The 20,584-nt window shown below is 41.2% G+C and overlaps 1 protein-coding gene across 4 annotated transcripts; it reads left to right on the plus strand.

Annotated features, from left to right (window-relative positions):
- The first annotated feature begins 202 nt into the window (after positions 1-202).
- Positions 203-20,481, plus strand: LOC110529839 (uncharacterized). 4 transcript variants are annotated; one of them, XM_021612430.3, is made up of 12 exons: positions 240-529; positions 3,637-3,766; positions 3,912-4,106; positions 5,662-5,759; positions 10,635-10,665; positions 11,375-11,461; positions 11,594-11,708; positions 12,428-12,449; positions 12,572-12,662; positions 12,989-13,254; positions 18,707-18,851; positions 19,013-20,481. In XM_021612430.3, exons 3-12 carry the CDS (start codon positions 4,019-4,021, stop codon positions 19,219-19,221), a joined length of 1,152 nt encoding a protein of 383 aa, XP_021468105.3. In that variant the 5' UTR covers positions 240-529; positions 3,637-3,766; positions 3,912-4,018; the 3' UTR covers positions 19,222-20,481. The 4 variants fall into 4 exon arrangements, with proteins under 4 accessions (XP_090099431.1, XP_021468105.3, XP_021468104.3 ...); XM_021612429.3 differs by having other exon boundaries at positions 263-529; positions 3,883-4,106; XM_021612431.3 differs by having other exon boundaries at positions 263-529; positions 3,916-4,106.
- The last annotated feature ends 103 nt before the right edge of the window (positions 20,482-20,584 follow it).

Genomic DNA, 20,584 nt, shown 5'->3' on the forward strand with positions numbered 1-20,584 from the left:
GTAAGGGAATTGTGTATTTTTTTTACCCAACTTTTTACCTAAATCCAATGACATGGTGACATGTTTTTGTTGATTTCACGTTGAATTCACGCTAGTTGACAAATATACCAATTATAAATTAAAACTAGACGTTAAACTGACGTCTGTGCCCAGTGGGATGCTATTAAACGAAATCGAGAAACAATTTTAACCAAATGTAAACACTGACGTGCCAGCCCTGTAAATTACAGGCCACCTCTGTGTGGAAGTTGAGACATCAACCAGCTGCCAGAAGATGGCTCCCTTGCCTCTGTTGTACAATAAAATGATATATTTCGCAATGAGTTTCGGACGAAGGCAGAAAATGCCCGGATTAGATCATAAACAACCATGGATCCGCAGAGATGGTGACACTCAAGGTTGTATATCAAGTGCATTTTAGAACATCGTGTTCAGAATAAAAGGGATATGGATTGAGCTGGATGACCGTTCAGCTGATTGTCAACAACGAACCTTTCTTTGCTTTACAGCGGGACAGTATCTTGCATGTGTGAGTATGGTTACATCCGCGTGATGATGGGTACCGCCGTTTTTACTTACGGTTACCGTCTTCGAATATGATTATAATGACAGTATTGTTGCGTATATAGCTATAGCCTAAATATCGCATGAATGGCTTCTTGATTTCGCTTCGTTTATTCAATAGAAAAGGATGAAATAGTTGCTCTTCATTGTTGAATAATAAACATGAAATTGGCGTAAGAAAATGTATACTGTGAATTGCAACATTGTAGCGCATGTAGCCGGTTTATTACTGTGTAAACTGCGTTGATAATGTGCTATTCCAATGAATTGAATCAACATGAAATGTTTGTTTTGGCTTGGACTCACTTGAGTGCCACTGAATGGATAGGCACAGTAGGGAGCATCAGCTGCAGCATAAATTCTTCACTATTGGTTCGCAACATAAGTAAATGCAATGAGATGTAAACGTTTATCAAATAAAAATACACATGGCCATACGAAAGAGATCAAAGTATGCGTATAAAACCAAACATACTACTCTATACTAAAAAGGTTAATTATTCTGGTAAGAATTTGTACCTGAACGCGCTTCAGCCCAGTTTGAACAAAAAGGGAACCAGGTGCTCGACTGAGGGACTTCAAAACCCAAAAGACAGACAGACACCCTTTGAAGTGTCCTGGGGGTATGTTTTTTTTGGAGGTTAATTCTGCTACCAGTGTATAACTATAGTTTATCGGTTACTGGTTGGATGATGCAAACATGGATGGTTATTCAAAATCTGTGAATTTTGTCACCTTCAATCTATGTAAGAGTGGCGTACTACACATTAGACACGATGCATATGAGTCACACTCCTCTTTCTAGTTCTATGTTCTAAACCCCCTCACATCCACATGACTGTGAACATGGCACCTCTTGTCATGTTCCGAACTCCCACTCTGTGCATTCCATCCATACTCTCTGGTCATTCATTTATGCTTAAATGTAGGCTAGGTATATTAGAATAATAACCAGTGTTTAGAATTATACCCAAACATGCAAAGGAGGATATTACATTTTTCTACCTTTGTTTACCTATACATCACCATGAACAGAATGACATAATTATGCATTTTTGTATAGTACAGAATAGGGACCCATGATGTCATTCTGTTACCATCATTCTACTGGGTGTTAATCCACTTTGATTACTGTCGTTAAATAACCAAAATAGATTTTTTTCAAACTCAAGGAGTAATATCATAGCTGACACCCCATTCTTTCTGCAGACATCTTTGAATCATAATTCAGAGTAGATGTATAAGAGTTTTTGGAAAATGTGGTCACATAAAAAAGGGAGGGAGATTTGACCATCATTCTGATACCAAACATTACTGCACTGTTCTTTGAGCAAATGTGCTTTTGTCAAATGTTCTGTGGAAATTGTTAAAAGTAGTCCTTGTGCATAGAGTTGTATGATTTGTTTAACTTTGCAATCAATGGCTTCTGGCCTCATTCTGTTACTGTGGAATTGCCCATAAATTACTATGTAATTTGGCATATATACAGTGCATTCGGAAAGTATTCAGACCCCTTGACTTTTTCCACATTTTGTTTCGTTACAGCCTTACTCTAAAATGTATTAAATTGTTTTTCCCCCCCTCAACAATCTACACACAATACACCATAATGACAAAGCAAAAACAGTTTTTTTCTGTAAAACATATTTACATAATATTTAAATATTTACATAAGTATTCAGACCCTTTACTCAGTACTTTATTGAAGCACCTTTGGCAGCGATTACAGCCTTGAGTTTTCTTGGGTATGACGCTACAAGCTTGGCACAGCTGTATTTGGGGAGTTTCTCCCATTCTTCTCTGCAAATCCTCTTAAGCTCTGTCAGGTTGGATGGGGAGCGTCACTGCACAGCTATTTTCAGGTCTCTCCAGAGATGTTAGATTGGGTTCAAGTCCGGGCTCTGGTTGGGCCACTCAAGGACATTCATAGACTTTTCCTGAAGCCATTCCTGCATTGTCTTGGCTGTGTACTTAGGGTCATTGTCCTGTTGGAAGGTGAACCTTCGCCCCAGTCTGAGGTCCTGAGCGCTCTGGAGCAGGTTTTGATCAAGGATCTCGCTGTACTTTTGCGTCGTTCATCTTTCCCTTGATACTGACTAGGCTCCCAGTCCCTGCCACTGAAAAACATCCCCACAGCATGATGCTGCCACCACCATGCTTCACCGAAGGGATGGTGTCAGGTTTCCTCCAGACGTAACGCTTGGCATTCAGGCCAAAGAGTTTAATCTTGGCTTCATCAGACTAAATAATCTTGTTTCTTATGGTCTGAGAGTCCTTTAGGTATCTTTAAGAAAACTCTAAGCATGCTGTCATGTGCCTTTTACTGAGGAGTGGCTTCTGTCTGGCCACTCTACCATAAAGGACTGATTGGTGGAGTGCCGCAGAGATGGTTGTCCTTCTGGAATGTTCTCCCATCTCCACAGAGGATCTCTGAAGCTCTGTCAGAGTGACTACTGGGTTCTCGCACTGTTGGACCTTTCCAAATTGACCAGAGGTGGACTCTAATCAAGTTGTAGAAACATCTCAATGATTATCGATAAAAACAGGATGCACCTGAGCTCAATTTTGAGTCTCATAGCAAAGCGGCTGAATACTTCTCAAAAAGCTATTTCAGATTTTTGCAAAAAAAAAAAATAATAATAATGTTTTCGCTTAATCATTGTGTGTAGATTGATGAGGATTAAAAAAAAAACAATTTAAGAATAAGGCTGTAATGTAACAAAATGAGGAATAAGGGAAGTGGTCTGAATACTTCCCGAATGCACTGTACATCTCTTTCTCTCTCGCTGTGTGCAGCCCCATGTGTTGATGATGTAACATGGCCATTATGATTTCTAATAGACAAATATGTTATTTTAAGTTTCTCAAAATCAGCCTGGCTGATGTAACAGCTTCTCCGTGCCTGAAGGCAAGTCCTGGTTGTAACACAAAGAGTTCTCTCTGAAAAGATTAACTCAGCAAAAATAACTAGCATTTCACTCCCACTCTTCTGCACATTCAGTTTCCTCACTAACTCAAAGCTGAGAATGACACGCTGATGCTAACACTATCAAATCTGTTTAAATCCAACAGGGTATTGAAGAGGAGAGGAAAAAGCTTCGTGGTGACCTGCTAGAGGGATTTCAAGGACCAGGGAGAGCCCCAAACAACTCCAAACAAGGAGGCCAGAACACAGGGAGACCATAAAAACAAGGAGATTGAGGTGGAATAATAGACTGTATATCTACACTGATGACACAACCTTCTACTTATACTCTTCCAACTACAACAAGCTGGACGCTAACCTAATTTTTTTTTTTAGTTTTCTATGACCCATAGAGTAGCCTAAACCAAAACCATGTTTCTAGACAGAATCCAGTCCTAGTAGGTGGCAGCCAGCCACCTCCCTCCTGTGGGCCCGACCCACCTCTTGGGAACCAGTGAGTTGGTGGAGAACAACATTGTGAGGGAGAGGATGGGCAACAAGAGCACCAGCCCCCCCAGAGACCCAGACACTGAGAAGACTCAGAGAGAGGAGGCAAACAACACAGAGACTGCCTCAGGTGCCTACAGCACTCATCACACAGTACAGATCTCATACAGTAGTTTAAGTGTACATTAGCGCTGCCCGCAATTGCTAATAACCCTTTTTCAACCGCCGGACTATATGTGATAAAGTGAAAATAGGAGGTATGCACCCAACCCTAACCCGCAAATATAGAAAATGCGTTAGGCTACAGTCAAAGACAGCATAATTATTTTTTGAAAGGGGGGTGCATGATTTTTTTTTGTTGCCTGATTTAGATACGTTTCTGATGATAATTTCTGACATTTTGGTTGGCTATTTGTTAGTCAACTTGTCTATAATTAGATACATGTAGCTTTTCGTATGTCATATGTTGCTCTAAAATACAACATATACTCTTGCTCAACTTTTAGGGACTGGGGAGAAAATACTAGAACGCAAAAAAAACTAATGGGAAAGGTTTTCTGTCCAAAAGACATCAGTTTGACCTGTTGTAAGGATAACGAAAGCTATGAAAACGACCCAATGTGTTTCTGATAAAATTTCAGTTCTGAAAATATTTCTCTTCGGCTTCGAAAGTGCTTGAAATATTATCATCTTTTATAATGACGACAGAACCTCTATATGGTATCTAACTTGGCATTGCATTCGCTCAAGATGCAGAAGTAAATAAATCATATTTCTCCACTCCTGTTCCTAAATCCAGAACTTACCAAATGTTGGCATATACTTTTACTGCAAGAAATGCTTAATTCTGCAGGATTTATTAGGAAGGCTATATGAGAGGTTATAGACCTACAGCCAGTGTCCAGATATCAGTTTCCATTTAACCATCTAAACAGTTGGCTACAGTTTCCTTGACATGCCTATTTGATGTCCCTTTCTGTGACTGTCGAGTTTGTAAAGCGTCTCGCAATCAACACACACAACACAGCGGGCACTCCTATCATTCTCTTTTCCCACTTCACCAAATATTTTCCAAACATTGCTTTTATGGCCCTTCCTTCTCTTTCTTTTCAACTATCATTTCACAGCTTTTGTCTTGTTAAATAAAACTTCGACACGGTCCTTTTTTTGCCTCGGTGGATTGACGTGAACTTTTTCTGCCCGCTCCCAAAAGCATTATTTGGCTATTGGTTGTGTAAACTATTTGGCGCGTAGGCTACGGTTAAGCCCTAAAGTTGAGGCTTTTACACTAATACCAGATAGCCTAAAATAATGAAAGAAAACCCTCAGTGTAGTCTATAGATATAAATTGCACAATAATTATACATTTATGGATTTTTTAAAAGTTATTGTTTCTCTTTATTCAATCTGCAGGCCACCCACCCTCCCTCCAGCTACACAATATTTAATGACCCTAAACCCGCTATCTGCCGGGACTGCGGGTTACGAGTCAACCCGTGTATCACTAGGGTACATTATACATATTTACTGTGTAGATTTGCATATGTTACCTACCTCAAGCTGTTTCAAAAGACAAGCACTCTCTATGGCTGCCATGGCAAGACCTTTAAGAGTAACCTTAAAATGTCAAATCAAACATGCCTATTCATCAACTGTCAATTACACTTGACATTGTGTGTTTTCAGGAAGTGCCCCCCCAGGCCCCAGCCCTGACCTGCTAGCCTCACTACAGTCTTTGGGAGAACACAGTGACCACACACTGCTGCCACAGACTCTACACCAGGTGTGTGTTTTCACCGTCACCAGCACAAATCCTCTGTGTTCTTTTCCTCTGTGGTTTGGTCCTGTGGGTTGTACTGTGTTTTGCACAGTAAATCTCATCCTCATCTGTCACATGTGTTTTGCCACTGAAACATCTTGCTTTTCCCTTGTCTTCTTTTCATTTGTAGGGAGAGTAAATCAAGCTTTAAGATGTAACCATGATTACAATGATCATGTACTGTACTCTATACACTTGTTACAATCCTATTCAGGAAGAACACTTGCTTTGGCCCTCAATGTACTGTAATAGCCTTGCAGTTGTTGTTTTATCTTTGCCAGTTCTGGTCATCATGGAACAAAGAGCCAGCTATGATTTACACTCCCCGAGAAAAAGACAGGCCCCACTGATACACTGAGGTTGCGTCCCAAATGGCACCCTATTCCCTATATATTGCACTACTTTTGGGCCCTGGTCAACAGTAGTGCTCTAAATAGGCAATAAATTGGTTGCCCTTTGGGACGGGTCTGATACAGAAGAAAGGGTTGCTCTGTGATCAAACTGGTACAATCAGTGGAGCATTGAAAGAATAACTGGCCAAGAAGTACGCCACGAGATTGCATTTCAGTTATGTGGACAAAATAGATGCCCATACATGGAGAATTAGAGCTGTACAACAAAAAAACATAAAATCCTGGTAAACAGGCATTGACATTTGAAGAGATTCAGTCTGCCTCTTTGGTTTGTGTTCACTCTACACTGTGGAGTCTACAGAGAGTTGAGAAAGGGACAGGAAGAGTTGTCTGACACAGTTGTTTGAGTTCTGTTGTGCATCATGGTAGAAGTGAATCTGAGGTAAAACAGCTCGTTATTCGCCACATTACACCTGAGTCCCATCTTTTGTCATTCTATCCTTCCAGACTATTTCATTAATTAATGTACTAATTCATTCATTTATTCTATACACGGACAGGGGAGTGAAGTTCAAAATTAACAATACACAGTCATGTGTGAACATACTGGACTTCCTAAATGTACAGTAGCCCTTATCCTGCTATCCAGTTAGCTAAACAAATAACTCCGTGAGAAGCAGGGTGCCGTTTTGGAAGTTTACTTTAATCAGTGTGAAACTGCAACAAACACAACAGTACATGTTTTACACAATAACTGTACTAAATGTGCAAAATAAGGAATAAAATATAAAATCAAGTTACTATAATGAAACTGTATGCTTGATATTGCTAAGCTAGGTGTCCCTTTCGAGAAATAGTACTGAAGCTAATGAAAAGTAGCTAACTCAATTCTTAACCTTTTACAGAAATATGAACATTACATGTGATAAACATTTTTATCTTGTGTTTATAAACAATGTACTTACAGACATTGCGCCTTACAAAGCTAATACAAAGGATGTTGAAGGATTGTAACTACTCTGTCACACTTTCACATCATACACGTTGCTTCTCTTCTGAAACTGCTTCCTGTCACATGACACAAACAGGTCAATTATATACTGCTGCACTTAATCTGTCACTAGGGGGTGCTAAACAACTAACAGGCCCTTAACAGTGCATATAAACATGAAAAGCTCAGGGTAATACACTAATCTAGGCTATAACATTTTACATTTATATTTTAGGCATTTAGCAGAGACTCTTATCCAGAGTGACTTACAGCAGTGAGTGCATACATTTTCATACTTTTTAAAAGTGGTCCCCCGTGGGAATCTAACCCAAAACCCTGGCCTTGCAAGCACCATGCTTCACCAACTGAGCCACAAGGGACCACGTATACGTTCTTGCATTAAGACATTATGCCTTAAAGGTCATTGTCCAAGGTCAAATGTTTCTCCTGGTATGTCTGTCTGTATAATGTGATCTTAGGCTTTGATATACAGTATCTGTGCTCTCTCTCTCTTGAATTTAAAACTGAGAATATCTGCTTGTGAAACTATTTAATTAATGGAAATGTAATAGCGATGGTATTGCATTATCTCAGCACTTTAAAACCTACCTTACATAACTCAAACCCCCTTTCGTAGGCCCGCAAATCAATTTCCCCCCCCAAAATTGGAACTCAGTCGCGGTATCAACTTACTGTTGAGAGTTAGAATAGTAGAATACGCAAGGTGCAATTTAGAAATTTGGTCGTGCATCAGGAGTTTTTCACTTGTTATGTCATTCACTGAGTCACTCAAGGAGCCCATGTCAGCTAAAATGTTTTAGCTGGCTAGAATAACTTACCAATCTACAGTGCCTTGCGAAAGTATTCGGCCCCCTTGAACTTTGCGACCTTTTGCCACATTTCAGGCTTCAAACATAAAGATATAAAACTGTATTTTTTTGTGAAGAATCAACAACAAGTGGGACACAATCATGAAGTGGAACGACATTTATTGGATATTTCAAACTTTTTTAACAAATCAAAAACTGAAAAATTGGGCGTGCAAAATTATTCAGCCCCTTTACTTTCAGTGCAGCAAACTCTCTCCAGAAGTTCAGTGAGGATCTCTGAATGATCCAATGTTAACCTAAATAACTAATGATGATAAATACAATCCACCTGTGTGTAATCAAGTCTCCGTATAAATGCACCTGCACTGTGATAGTCTCAGAGGTCCGTTAAAAGCGCAGAGAGCATCATGAAGAACAAGGAACACACTAGGCAGGTCCGAGATACTGTTGTGAAGACGTTTAAAGCCGGATTTGGATGCAAAAAGATTTCCCAAGCTTTAAACATCCCAAGGAGTACTGTGCAAGCGATAATATTGAAATGGAAGGAGTATCAGACCACTGCAAATCTACCAAGACCTGGCCGTCCCTCTAAACTTTCAGCTCATACAAGGAGAAGACTGATTAGAGATGCAGCCAAGAGGCCCATGATCACTGGATGAACTGCAGAGATCTACAGCTGAGGTGGGAGACTCTGTCCATAGGACAACAATCAGTCGTATATTGCACAAAATTGGCCTTTATGGAAGAGTGGCAAGAAGAAAGCCATTTCTTAAAGATATCCATAAAAAGTGTCGTTTAAAGTTTGCCACAAGCCACCTGGGAGACACACCAAACATGTGGAAGAAGGTGCTCTGGTCAGATGAAACCAAAATGGAACTTTTTGGCAACAATGCAAAACGTTATGTTTGGCGTAAAAGCAACACAGCTGAACACACCATCCCCACTGTCAAACATGGTGGTGGCAGCATCATGGTTTGGGCCTGCTTTTCTTCAGCAGGGACAGGGAAGATGGTTAAAATTGATGGGAAGATGGATGGAGCCAAATACAGGACCATTCTGGAAGAAAGCCTGATGGAGTCTGCAATAGACCTGAGACTGGGACGGAGATTTGTCTTCCAACAAGACAATGATCCAAAACATAAAGCAAAATCTACAATGAAATGGTTCAAAAATAAACATATCCAGGTGTTAGAATGGCCAAGTCAAAGTCCAGACCTGAATCCAATCGAGAATCTGTGGAAAGAACTTAAAACTGCTATTCACAAATGCTCTCCATCCAACCTCACTGAGCTCGAGCTGTTTTGCAAGGAGGAATGGGAAAAAATGTCAGTCTCTCGATGTGCAAAACTGATAGAGACACCCCAAGCGACTTACAGCTGTAATCGCAGCAAAAGGTGACGCTACAAAGTATTAACTTAAGGGGGCTGAATAATTTTGCACGCCCAATTTTTCAGTTTTTGATTTGTTAAAAAAGTTTGAAATATCCAATAAATGTTGTTCGACTTCATGATTGTGTCCCACTTGTTGTTGATTCTTCACAAAAAAATACAGTTTTATATCTTTATGTTTGAAGCCTGAAATGTGGCAAAAGTTCGCAAAGTTCAAGGGGGCCGAATACTTTCGCAAGGCACTGTATCTAAACCGACCGAGGGGCCCCTATTGATTTTGTTAGTCACTCTCACTCAGATATAATATTGAAAAAAGCAGCAAGCATTTTCTCTCCACCCTATGGCAAAATGTGTAGAATTGCAGGAAATGTACTTTAAAACAAACATTTTCTCTATGCTCCATGGCAAAATGAGTAGAATTGCATGAAATTTATGGTAAGATCTTCTTCTCTCCGGCTCATGGCAAATTTGTGGAATTCAAGCAAACTAGCTTTGGAGGTACAACCTTTTCTCTACACCCCATGGCAAAATGTGTGGAGCTGCAGGGGGAAAAAAAGTTAAATTTACTAAAATGTTTTGCCCGCAACAAAATGTAACCTAGGGCCCCCAAAAGGCTAGGGCCAGCTTTGACTGCATGTGTGGATGGGTATGGTGGGTACGCAGACCCGCGAGCCACTGCAGCCCTGTTTTTTGGGGGGACCCGACCCCAATCAAAGTTGCCCATCCCTTCTCTACAGTGACTTCATATAGTCTTTCAGAGCAACATGAAAGTGGTCTAAGGTTATCTCATGGCATTGTTTCATCCTTGAAGTTAAAACTTGAGCCATATTCAAGTTCATCGAGTGACTTGGCTTAGATACAAGATGTGTTGGAAGTCGCACTGTTTTAGTTTTCGGTAGCCGTTAATAGCTGTTAAGATCAGTTCATTACCAAGCAGGAGGATATCTAGTCTGACAGTTCAGTTGAACAGCTGAAGGATGTAGAAGGCTTTATTGGTTTCACTTAGTTCTAAACTGAATTGTCGCGGGGGTAAACATTTTCCTTCCATGCAATAGCCAACAGTAAAATAATAGTTTTCTTTAGGATAAAACCTTTCTAGTTCAATTACATTGATTACTTTAAATGAATCTTTCAAGTTGATTTATTTTCAGGTAGGTTAAATAGAGGACCTGACATACTGTACTGAAGTCTGATTCTGAGCAAGTGAGCTAAGTGACAGAATAAGAAGGTCAGTGTGTAATGATTTTTTTTCTCTCACTCTTTCTCTTTCTTAACAGATAGCGGAGGCCTACTCCCTGGAAGAGGAATGTATCCTTGCCATTGCTTATTGCCAATATTTATTTCTAATCCATCAGATCTGAACAGCAGTTAAATAGCAGTGTTTTTTATTTTGACGCTTCAGGGACTTTGATGACTGATTTAGGATGTCTCTCTTGTTTCATTTGAAAAAGGAAAGGGACATGATATTTCTGCAGTGGTGGGGTAAGTGTTTCCATGTGTGCTGGGCAGAACGGAATATTAACTTTTAGTTTCTATAGGCGGGTTAAAATTGAGTTACTATTTGGCTTGTTCTGTTGGTTCATTGGTTGATTTCCCTGCAGGATTTCCCTTGATTTTGGTAAATACTGGGTGTGGAAGTTGGGGGTTGTTGATGAGGGAAATATGTTCTACTGGTAGTAATCCAATTAATTCCCATTGAGATAAGAATCTCTTACACGAGAGGTTTTGCCTAAGAAAGTAATAACACACACACACACACACACACACACACAGAGTCAACTGCAGGAGAACATACTTTGGAATAGCTTTAAAATTCCAAGATTTATTTATAGCATCATACTTTTTCTGAATTCTTGGTTTTCGCACACAAGCACCAGCTAAACATCAGATGCTGTATATATTTGTCTGACGTTTGTTAGTATGATCCTGTCTTTTGAATCCCAGAGTTGACAGCTTCAGGGATAGGTGTTATGGGCTCTTGCAGTGTCCTCTTTCCTTAACTGCTGATGGTTATAAGATCAGTGGGCAGTGCAGTTCCTGCAGCTGGAGAGGCTATATCATGAGCGCCTCCTGTCTAACCTCACTGCCCTGCAGGAAGACTGGGGTACTGCACTCTTCTCTACACAACTGCTCTGTCACTACCGTAGACTCACCTGAACACGACTGACAAAATATAACTCTGTTATTCTTTGAATTCCACTCTGTGCGTGTGTGTGTGTTTTCTGTGTGCTTCCAGAGAGCCAGTGTAGAAAGTGTAACAGAGCAGCGGAGAGCACCTCACCAGGTGAAACCAACAGCATTGGACAGGAACACATAGAAATACTGAGCCAGATCTGCAGGACGCACCAGAGGTGAGATAGATACTGGTGGACCATAACATGGGTGCTGATCTAGCACAATTTTATACTATAACTGAGACGACATGCACAAAACATTGACTTAGACAATAACTTGTAGCAGTACTGCTTGCTGCAGTAGAAGGGAAAGCAAAGCATGTCTAGATAGTTTAGTTTGTCACATTCTGTCACCACCCACAATATTACCACTCCAGAGGGGGATCAGTAAACATGGTCTTCATTTAAATGCATATTTTCAATCATGAATGCTTTATAATGAACGGTTTATTAGCTAGTCATTTGGTTGATATGTCAGATTATACCCTGTTTGAACTTTGAACATACCATCGCACGCTAGTGGTTCTTGTCTAGACATGAACCACCCCTTAATTAAATAACACTCCTTTGATTTTCAAATATTTCTCTTTACTTACTCTACTAAGCTAGACTCAGATATGTTTTCATGCAAGTCACAGAACCCCACCCATGCCTCTTGGTATGTTAGTAGCTTGTGGCGGTTTGATGGAGATTGATTCAGCTGGATACCAGATGCTCAGTCACTGTAGAGGCCTCCGGTCATTCTAGCTTTACATTAATTAAATCAAGTGGCTTCTAAACATCAGCTTACCCAGTCAGACCTCTTCTCTCTCTCTCCCTCTCGCTCTATTTATCGCTATCGCTCTCTCTTCCTCTCCCTCTCTCGGTCTGTCTTTCTCTCGGTCTCTCCGTAATAGGCCAATGCTTAGTGCGGGAAAGGTAAGAAAATGCACTACACACCCTCCTTTTGATGACGTTTCGTAGTCCATACTTTAAGAGAAGATTAGTGTGTTTGTGACACGAGCGACATTTATGACAAAGCTGTTTTTTTCTTCTTCTAGAGCATGGCAGACACAGCGTTGAAAGACAACCACAACACCAAGGAGCAATGTGAGAGGAATGAGAGAGAATCACCATCCCACCATGGAAAAGGTAAACAAAAAAAAACCCACCATCAGATGAATCCCTAAATCAATATTATAGAATGGCCACTTAGCCTAGAGATGTGTATAGGAGGGAAATGATATCATCCTCTTTGTTCACTGGAATGCCCCAGAGTGTAGATCGGGTTCTAATCTATAAGGGCTCATAATATGGAATCTGATACCAGATGATGCTCCCATACTGCTCCCACAGTGTGTGACTGTGTCAGTATCTATAATAAGTGCTTATGGGCTCGCTTATGGGCTCTATATGCTGAAGCCAGGTGATTAGTAGTAGGCCTAGTATTGTAAGCAACACTTCTCTTGTCTCTGCAGTCAGAGGCAGCAACCCTGTAAGACAGGGTGAGGAGGATTTTGAGCAGACCACGTCAACAGGAGCTGACTCTGCCATGGTTGAGGAGGAGGAGGAGGGAGGAGTGGTGGAGGGAGGAGTGGACGAGATGGAGGCGGAAGGGCAGGAGGTGGATGAAGAGGAGGTGTTTGAGGAGAGTCCAGAAGAGGAGGTGCAGGTGGTGGAGTGGCCAGCGGGGGTTCCCCAAGCCTCAGCCAAAGACCTGGTCAAACTCTCTCATGTGGAGGAGGTGAGAATACAATGTGACTGAGGCACCCTCATGTTTCTCTATTTTCTCTGTCATTTTTGTCTCTCTTTCTCTCTCTCTCTCTGTTTCTCTTCTTGTGTGTCTAGATCTCTCTATTGATGTCTCTCCCTCTGTCTTGTTTGGTAGAGGACACACATTTTGGAATGAGATAGCCTTGGACAGGCTCAAGGGAGCACAGAAATGTCTTGGCAAAGGAGCTGGGTCTGTAACTAGTGAATTGCCCGTGAGCTCGATACTTAATTCCATGTGCTGAGCCACACTACGGGGATGTGGCCATGGGTGGAAGGTTTGAGGACAGGACACAGAGGCTATGATGTCACTAAAGAGCCACAACAGATTTGGAACAAGTAGTTCACATACAAATCCTGAAAAATAGGTCAGACATGGTTCAGACAATGACGTTTAGGAGGGCTTTGTTGAGCAATTATGGTCCTTCTTGAGCATGCCCGGCTAGTATTTGAACCCAGTTTTGTCTAGTAGTGACTGCTGAAACCACAAGTCAGACTAGACACTAGAGACAACCTAATATGATATACTAGCACTCTTGGGTTGACAATATATCTGTTGCCTGAGGCATTCTCCTGTGTTGTTATTGATCTCCGCATATTGACCCCATATGACTGACCTACCTATATATTATAGACGTGGATGACACGGCCAGTGTTATCAATGACCTAATTTCAGTGCAATAGTGTATGACTCCGCTGAGCTGTACATCATTGCAGTTTGTTGTGCAAACATGCACTTGTTTCACCTCTAGATACATTCTAAGGGTGTCTAAAATTGCTCCCTATTGCCTATACGGTGCATTATTTTGGGGCCGATGGCCCCCACAATAGTATATGCACTGGTTGACGCTCAATGTTAAATTCAAATTTCCCTACCGTCATATCTAAGCCAATATGACACAATGTCACCAGTTGGATGAGAGGCAAGCTACAAGCAAAGGAAGCTATATTTTGCTTTGGAAGGTTTTTCACATGGCTGAAGTCATCTGTGTAAACTGTTGGCCTTTGACACTTGTGTGAAATAAGCACGAATAAGATGGCGAACATCACTGACTGCATAATTACCAGTTAGCTAGCCAACTAAAGTTTGCCAGTAACGTTAGCTAGCTACAAGCCAACAAGGCTGTAACTGTAATATTAGCTGTATGGATGGATCATGCATTCAATGTACAGTGGGGCAAAAAAGTATTGTCAGCCACCAATTGTGCAAGTTCCCCCACTTAAAAAGATGAGAGAGGCCTGTAATTTTCATCATATGTACACTTAAACTATGACAGACAAAATGAGGAAAAAAAATCCAGAAAATCACATTGCAGGATTTTTTTAATGAATTTATTTGCAAATTATGGTGGAAAATGAGTATTTGGTCAATAACAAAAGTTTCTCAGTACTTTGTTATATACCCTTTGTTGGCAATGACAGAGGTCAAAAGTTTTCTGTAAGTCTTCACAAGGTTTTCACACACTGTTGCTGGTATTTTGGCCCATTCCTCCATGCAGATCTCCTCTAGAGCAGTGATGTTTTGGGGCTGTTGCTGGGCAATACGGACTTTCAACTCCCTCCAAAGATTTTCTATGGGGTTGAGATCTGGAGACTGGCTAGGCCACTCCAGGACCTTGAAATGCTTCTTACGAAGCCAGTCCTTCGTTGCCCGGGCGGTGTGTTTGGGATCATTGTTATGCTGAAAGACTCAGCCACGTTTCATCTTCAATGCCCTTGCTGATGGTAGGAGGTTTTCACTCAAAATCTCACGATACATGGCCCCATTCATTCTTTCATTTACACGGATCAGTCGTCCTGGTCCCTTTGCAGAAAAACAGCCCCAAAAGCATGATGTTTCCACACCCAAGCTTCACAGTAGGTATGGTGTTCTTTGGATGCAACTCAGCATTCTTTGTCCTCCAAACACGACGAATTGAGTTTTTACCAAAAAGTTATATTTTGGTTTCATCTGACCATATGACATTCTCCCAAACTTCTTCTGGATCATCCAAATGCTCTCTAGCAAACTTCAGACGGGCCTGGACATGTACTGGCTTAAGCAGGGGGACTTGTCTGGCACTGCAGGATTTGAGTCCCTGGCAGCGTAGTGTGCTACTGATGGTAGGCTTTGTTACTTTGGTCCCAGCTCTCTTCAGGTCATTCACTAGGTCCCCCCGTGTGGTTCTGGGATTTTTGCGTGGAGCCCCAGATCGAGGGAGATTATCAGTGGTCTTGTATGTCTTCCATTTCCTAATAATTGCTCCCACAGTTGATTTCTTCAAACCAAGCTGCTTACCTATTGCAGATTCAGTCTTCCCAGCCTGGTGCAGGTCTACAATTTTGTTTCTGGTGTCCTTTGACAGCTCTTTGGTCTTGCCCATAGTGGAGTTTGGAGTGTGACTGTTTGAGGTTGTGGACAGGTGTCTTTTATACTGATAACAAGTTCAAACAGGTGCCATTAATACAGGTAACGAGTGGAGGACAGAGGAGCCTCTTAAAGAAGAAGTTACAGGTCTGTGAGAGCCAGAAATCTTGCTTGTTTGTAGGTGACCAAATACTTATTTTCCACCATAATTTGCAAATAAATTCATTAAAAATCCTACAATGTGATTTTCTGGATTTTTTTTCCTCATTTTGTCTGTCATAGTTGAAGTGTACCTATGATGAAAATTACAGGCCTCATCTTTTTAAGTGGGAGAACTTGCACAATTGGTGGCTGACTAAATACTTTTTTGCCCCACTGTATATTGTCAGCGACACAGTATTGACAATAAACAGTGCATACGGAAAGTATTCAGTCCCCTTGAAATGTTCCATATTTTGTTACGTCACAGCCTTATTCTAAAATGGATCTACACACAATACCCCAATATAATGATAAAGCAAAAACAGTTTTTTAGAAATATTTGCAAATATATATATTTTTTTAAACACTGGATATATGACATTTGCATAAGTATTCAGACTTATTGGGAATTCAGTCTTATTGGGACTGACACTACAAGCTTGGCACCTGTATTTGGGGAGTTTCTCCCATTCTTCTCTGCAGATCCTCTCAAGCTCTGTCAGATTGGATGGGGAGTGTCGCTGTACAGCTATTTTCAGGTCTCTCCAGAGATGTTCGATCGGGTTGAAGTCCGTGCTCTGGCTGGACCACTCGAGGACATTCAGAGACTTGTCCCGAAGCCACTCCTGCGTTGTCTTGGCTGTGTGCTTAGGGATGTAAAACCTTCGCCCCAGTCTGAGGTCCTGAGTGCTCTGGAGCAGGTTTTCATCAAGGATCTCTCTGTACTTTGCTCCGTTCATCTTTGCCTCAATCCTGACTATTCTCCCAGTTCCTGCCGCTGAAAAAACACCCCCACAGCATGATGCTGCCACCACCATGCTTCACATTAGGGATGGTGCCAGCTTTCCTCCAGATGTGACGCTTGGCATTCAGGCCAAAGAGTTCAATCTTGGTTTCATCAGAGCAGAGAATCTTGTTTCTCATGGTCTGAGAGTCCTTTCGGTGCCCTTTGGCAAACTCCAAGCGGGCTGTCTTGTGCCTTTTACTGAGGAGTGGCCTCGACACTTTGACCCCATGGCTTGGTTTTTGCTCTGACATGCATTGTCAACTGTGGGACCAAATATAGACAGGTGTTTGCCTTTCCAAATCATCATGGAAACAGGATGCACCCGAGCTCAATTTCGAGTCTCATAGCAAAGGGTCTGAATACTTATGTAAATAAGGTCTTTTTAAAATGCTTTTTTTAGACATTGGAAAAACATGTTTTTGCTTTGTCGTTATGGGTTATAGTGTGTAGACTGATGAGGAAAAAAAGTGTATTTAATCAATTTTAGAGTAAGGCTGTAATGTAACAATATGTGGATAAAGTCGTCAAGGGGTCTGAATACTTCCCGAATGCACTGTAGCTATATCCGAATTTGCACACATAACCTCTTTTAGACAATTCTTTTAAACAAGCAAAATAAATAAGTGTTCAATCATTACTGAGTGAATGAACAACAACAAAAGCTTCCTTTCATCACCAGACTGTCTATTTAAATAGTGTCGAGATAATGTGTTCATGACAGGGTTCGTAGCATAAGCGTTAATGTCAACACCATGGAATCTTGAAGGGTTACCACAGCAACAAAATCCAAATATTTTCCATAAAATAAATGTTAAAATGTTCTAACTCATTTTCATTGGGAAGGCAGATACAGCATTATTATCAAAAGCAAACCCTTTCGCTTGAGAACACAATCCTAGTAACTACCACCCTCTGGGGGTTTGATTAATCCCGGCTGGGTGCCAATGTAGGCGTGTTTTGCATTGGCTGAAAGTTGATTGCATTCGATTTGGAACCAGGCTGCCTGCTGGACGTGAGCCAAGTGCCATGTTCAAAGCAAACGGCGAAGTTGGCTCAAAAACAAAAGTGACCTATTTAAAGCATGTGTAGTAATTACTAGGATTCTGTGTTTTCCCAGGCAAAAGGGATTGCTTTAAAAAAAAAAGAAGATTTTATCTGCCTTCCCAATGAAAACTAGTTCGAATTTCAAACATTTATTTTTATGGAAAAGAGATGTTGTATGTTTCTGGACAATGCACCATGCTGCCTTGTTAACAAAATGACAGAGCAGGGCGATTTACTGCGTCGATTTGAGAAGGGCGCACCTCCCTCCGCGCTCTCCAGGGCGACAACCCTACTGGTGCCCCCGCCTCTTCTTCTGTGGGGTTTATCGGCAGATGGCATCCAACGTTATGATGCATTACCGCCACCTACTGTACTGGAGCGGTCCCACCTGTGTACCAGAGTCCTAGCTTAAAAATGTACCAATAAAGGTATAAAAAGAGTTTCCTGCAGATGCAGGAATGCCCACATGCAGGAACAACCCAAATTGTGTGCCGCAATTGCACCCTGCTCCGTCTTGCTGCTACAGAGAAGAGTACAGTGGAGACTGGAGAGACCAACCCTCATCCTTCAGATGTGCTCCACCCCTATGGTACATCCCAAGGACACACTGCTTAATGTTCCCTGAAATGTGTATGCCAGCTGGTTGACGGAGCGCCGAGCCCCACTATGCACTTGTTTATCTTCTGGTTCCACTGGAACATCCAGCTCCTCCGCTATTTTAGAAGTTTTGAATCCTAAGCAACCTGCATACACATTGTTTGAAGTACAATAGACCAACATAGCTACTGTAGTAGGTCAAATCTGTGTGCTGGAAAACCTTGGTAGAGCATGGATGGAGTAGGCATTGTGGTGCTCATGTGAATTTCCTTTATTTTTTTGGCTTCAGAACAATGCTTACTTCTGACTTAAAACAACATATTTTTTTGTTTTTAATTACACAAGGCTCTGGTCAAAAGTAGTGTACTGTATAGAGACAGAAATGTTTAAGCTATTCACTACACACTGTTTCTAATTCTCACTTATCCACATCACTCTGTTCCCCTGCAGAGCTCCTCACCAGATGGCCTGGTGTCCATTCTGAAAAGGAGGAGGGCGTCGTTAGATGGCCTGCCCCCAGAGGGTCCCGATGCAGCCAAACAGAACTCCAAACGCAAGGTGCGCTTCAGCGAGCCAGAGGATGGCATGGAACCAGGTATGGATCAGCCTGATTAACCACCTCTCTGTCTCTCTCACTCACACACACACACACACACACGCATACACTCTATACATAAGTTCTTATACTGTGTCTTCAATAAAGACACAATAAGATAGTAGTAACATATTAATAAGTGTTTTTTTTTATCTGTGCAGAGGAGGTGGGTGGAGACTCTTGTTTGATCCTGCTGTTGTTGTGCTTAGTAACCGTGGTGATCAGTCTGGGCGGGACTGCTCTGTACTGCACCCTAGTGGACACCTACAGTAGTATCTGCACCGACTTCTCTCACAACGTGGACTTTTACGTGGTCCAAGTACGACACTTCCTGGACGGGCTCAGACACTGGCTGTCCATACGCTCATAGTCAGCACAGTCTATCGGAGCAGTAAGGACATACAGTCGCCTGCTGCAGCAGTATATGGACTTATACAGAAGCCCACCTACTGCTACAGTCTAGGGACTCTTATGAAACCCTAGGAGGAAGACAAGCAAAAATATACTGTAAGACTGGTAACACTATTGGTTGGAGAGAATGCTTTAGGTGAAGTCAGACACTGGCTCCCCAAACTGTCCAAGCCAGGGAATAGATTCACTATACTGTATGAACTGCTCTGAGACTGAGACAAGATGGAGCACCTTACCCTAGTCCCAGTATGAATTAGAGAAGGTCATTGAAGTTCTGGGATAGGGTCTGAAATAGAGTGAACGGGCTTGTGAGCATTGATGTAACAGGAGGCACAGGTGCAGACATTTTGAACTACTGACATTTCATATGCAGACCAAACTGTTTCCGGAACACTGCCTCCTCTTGTTTTTGACCAGAAGTTTTTAACCTCGAGATGGACACAGCACAAAAGAGCTCCCAAAAACACGCAAAGGAACAAAACACAGCATTGTAAAGTATATTCTAGTTGGATTTTTTATTTTAAAAAAATATAGGTTTATCTGAATTTGTAAAGATGTTTATCTGAAAAACAGATACAATTCAGATAAACCGTAAAGATGTTTATCTGAATTTGAAAGCCTCGTGGTAAAATTTGGGGTACAGTATGCCAATAAAAAAACAGACATTTTGGGGGATTGAAAGGACACTTTTTTTTTTATTATCAACATTTCTGTGTTTTTCATGACAAGTCTTCTCGACTCCTTGACTTGTCAAATGTAGCCTACACGTTGTACATTTTACAGCTGTTTTTGTACATGGAGACATGGGTTTAGAATTGCTCTTACATTCCTCTGAAGGTACGCAAGGTTGTTGACCACTGCAAATGAAAGTCATTTGGGAAGAATGGCTCTCTGGAATTGGCACATTGTTAAGTCATTTGTTGAAAACAGAGTAATATCAATACAAATATGCATGAAAGATACTGTATGTATGGCTCTTGGTATGACAATATGAACAAGGTTTAATGTTCATACAGCAATGCATTTAAATGTAGTCATGATATTCAGTACTTGTACTGATTACTCCAATATTTCAAGAACATATGTTAACTTTTTTGTGCTGGTCAATATTGTTATGTATTGTAACCATACATTTGTCTTTTATTCTATGTGTCTATTTTAACGTATTGAATACAAATCCATTTCCTTGCTTTGGTGAATAAACTTTGTTTGCTTTTTATCTACTGTATGTCCAGGCTGGTCTCATAGACTAGACGTAACATAGTAAACAAAAATCTGGGGACACTCAAATTAGTATAATATGTTACGTTCAGTATGGCTGC

The sequence above is a fragment of the Oncorhynchus mykiss genome, chromosome 8 (genome assembly GCF_057628025.1).
Source record: "Oncorhynchus mykiss isolate SJ-2025 chromosome 8, ASM5762802v1, whole genome shotgun sequence".
NCBI classification, from domain to species: Eukaryota; Metazoa; Chordata; class Actinopteri; order Salmoniformes; family Salmonidae; genus Oncorhynchus; species Oncorhynchus mykiss.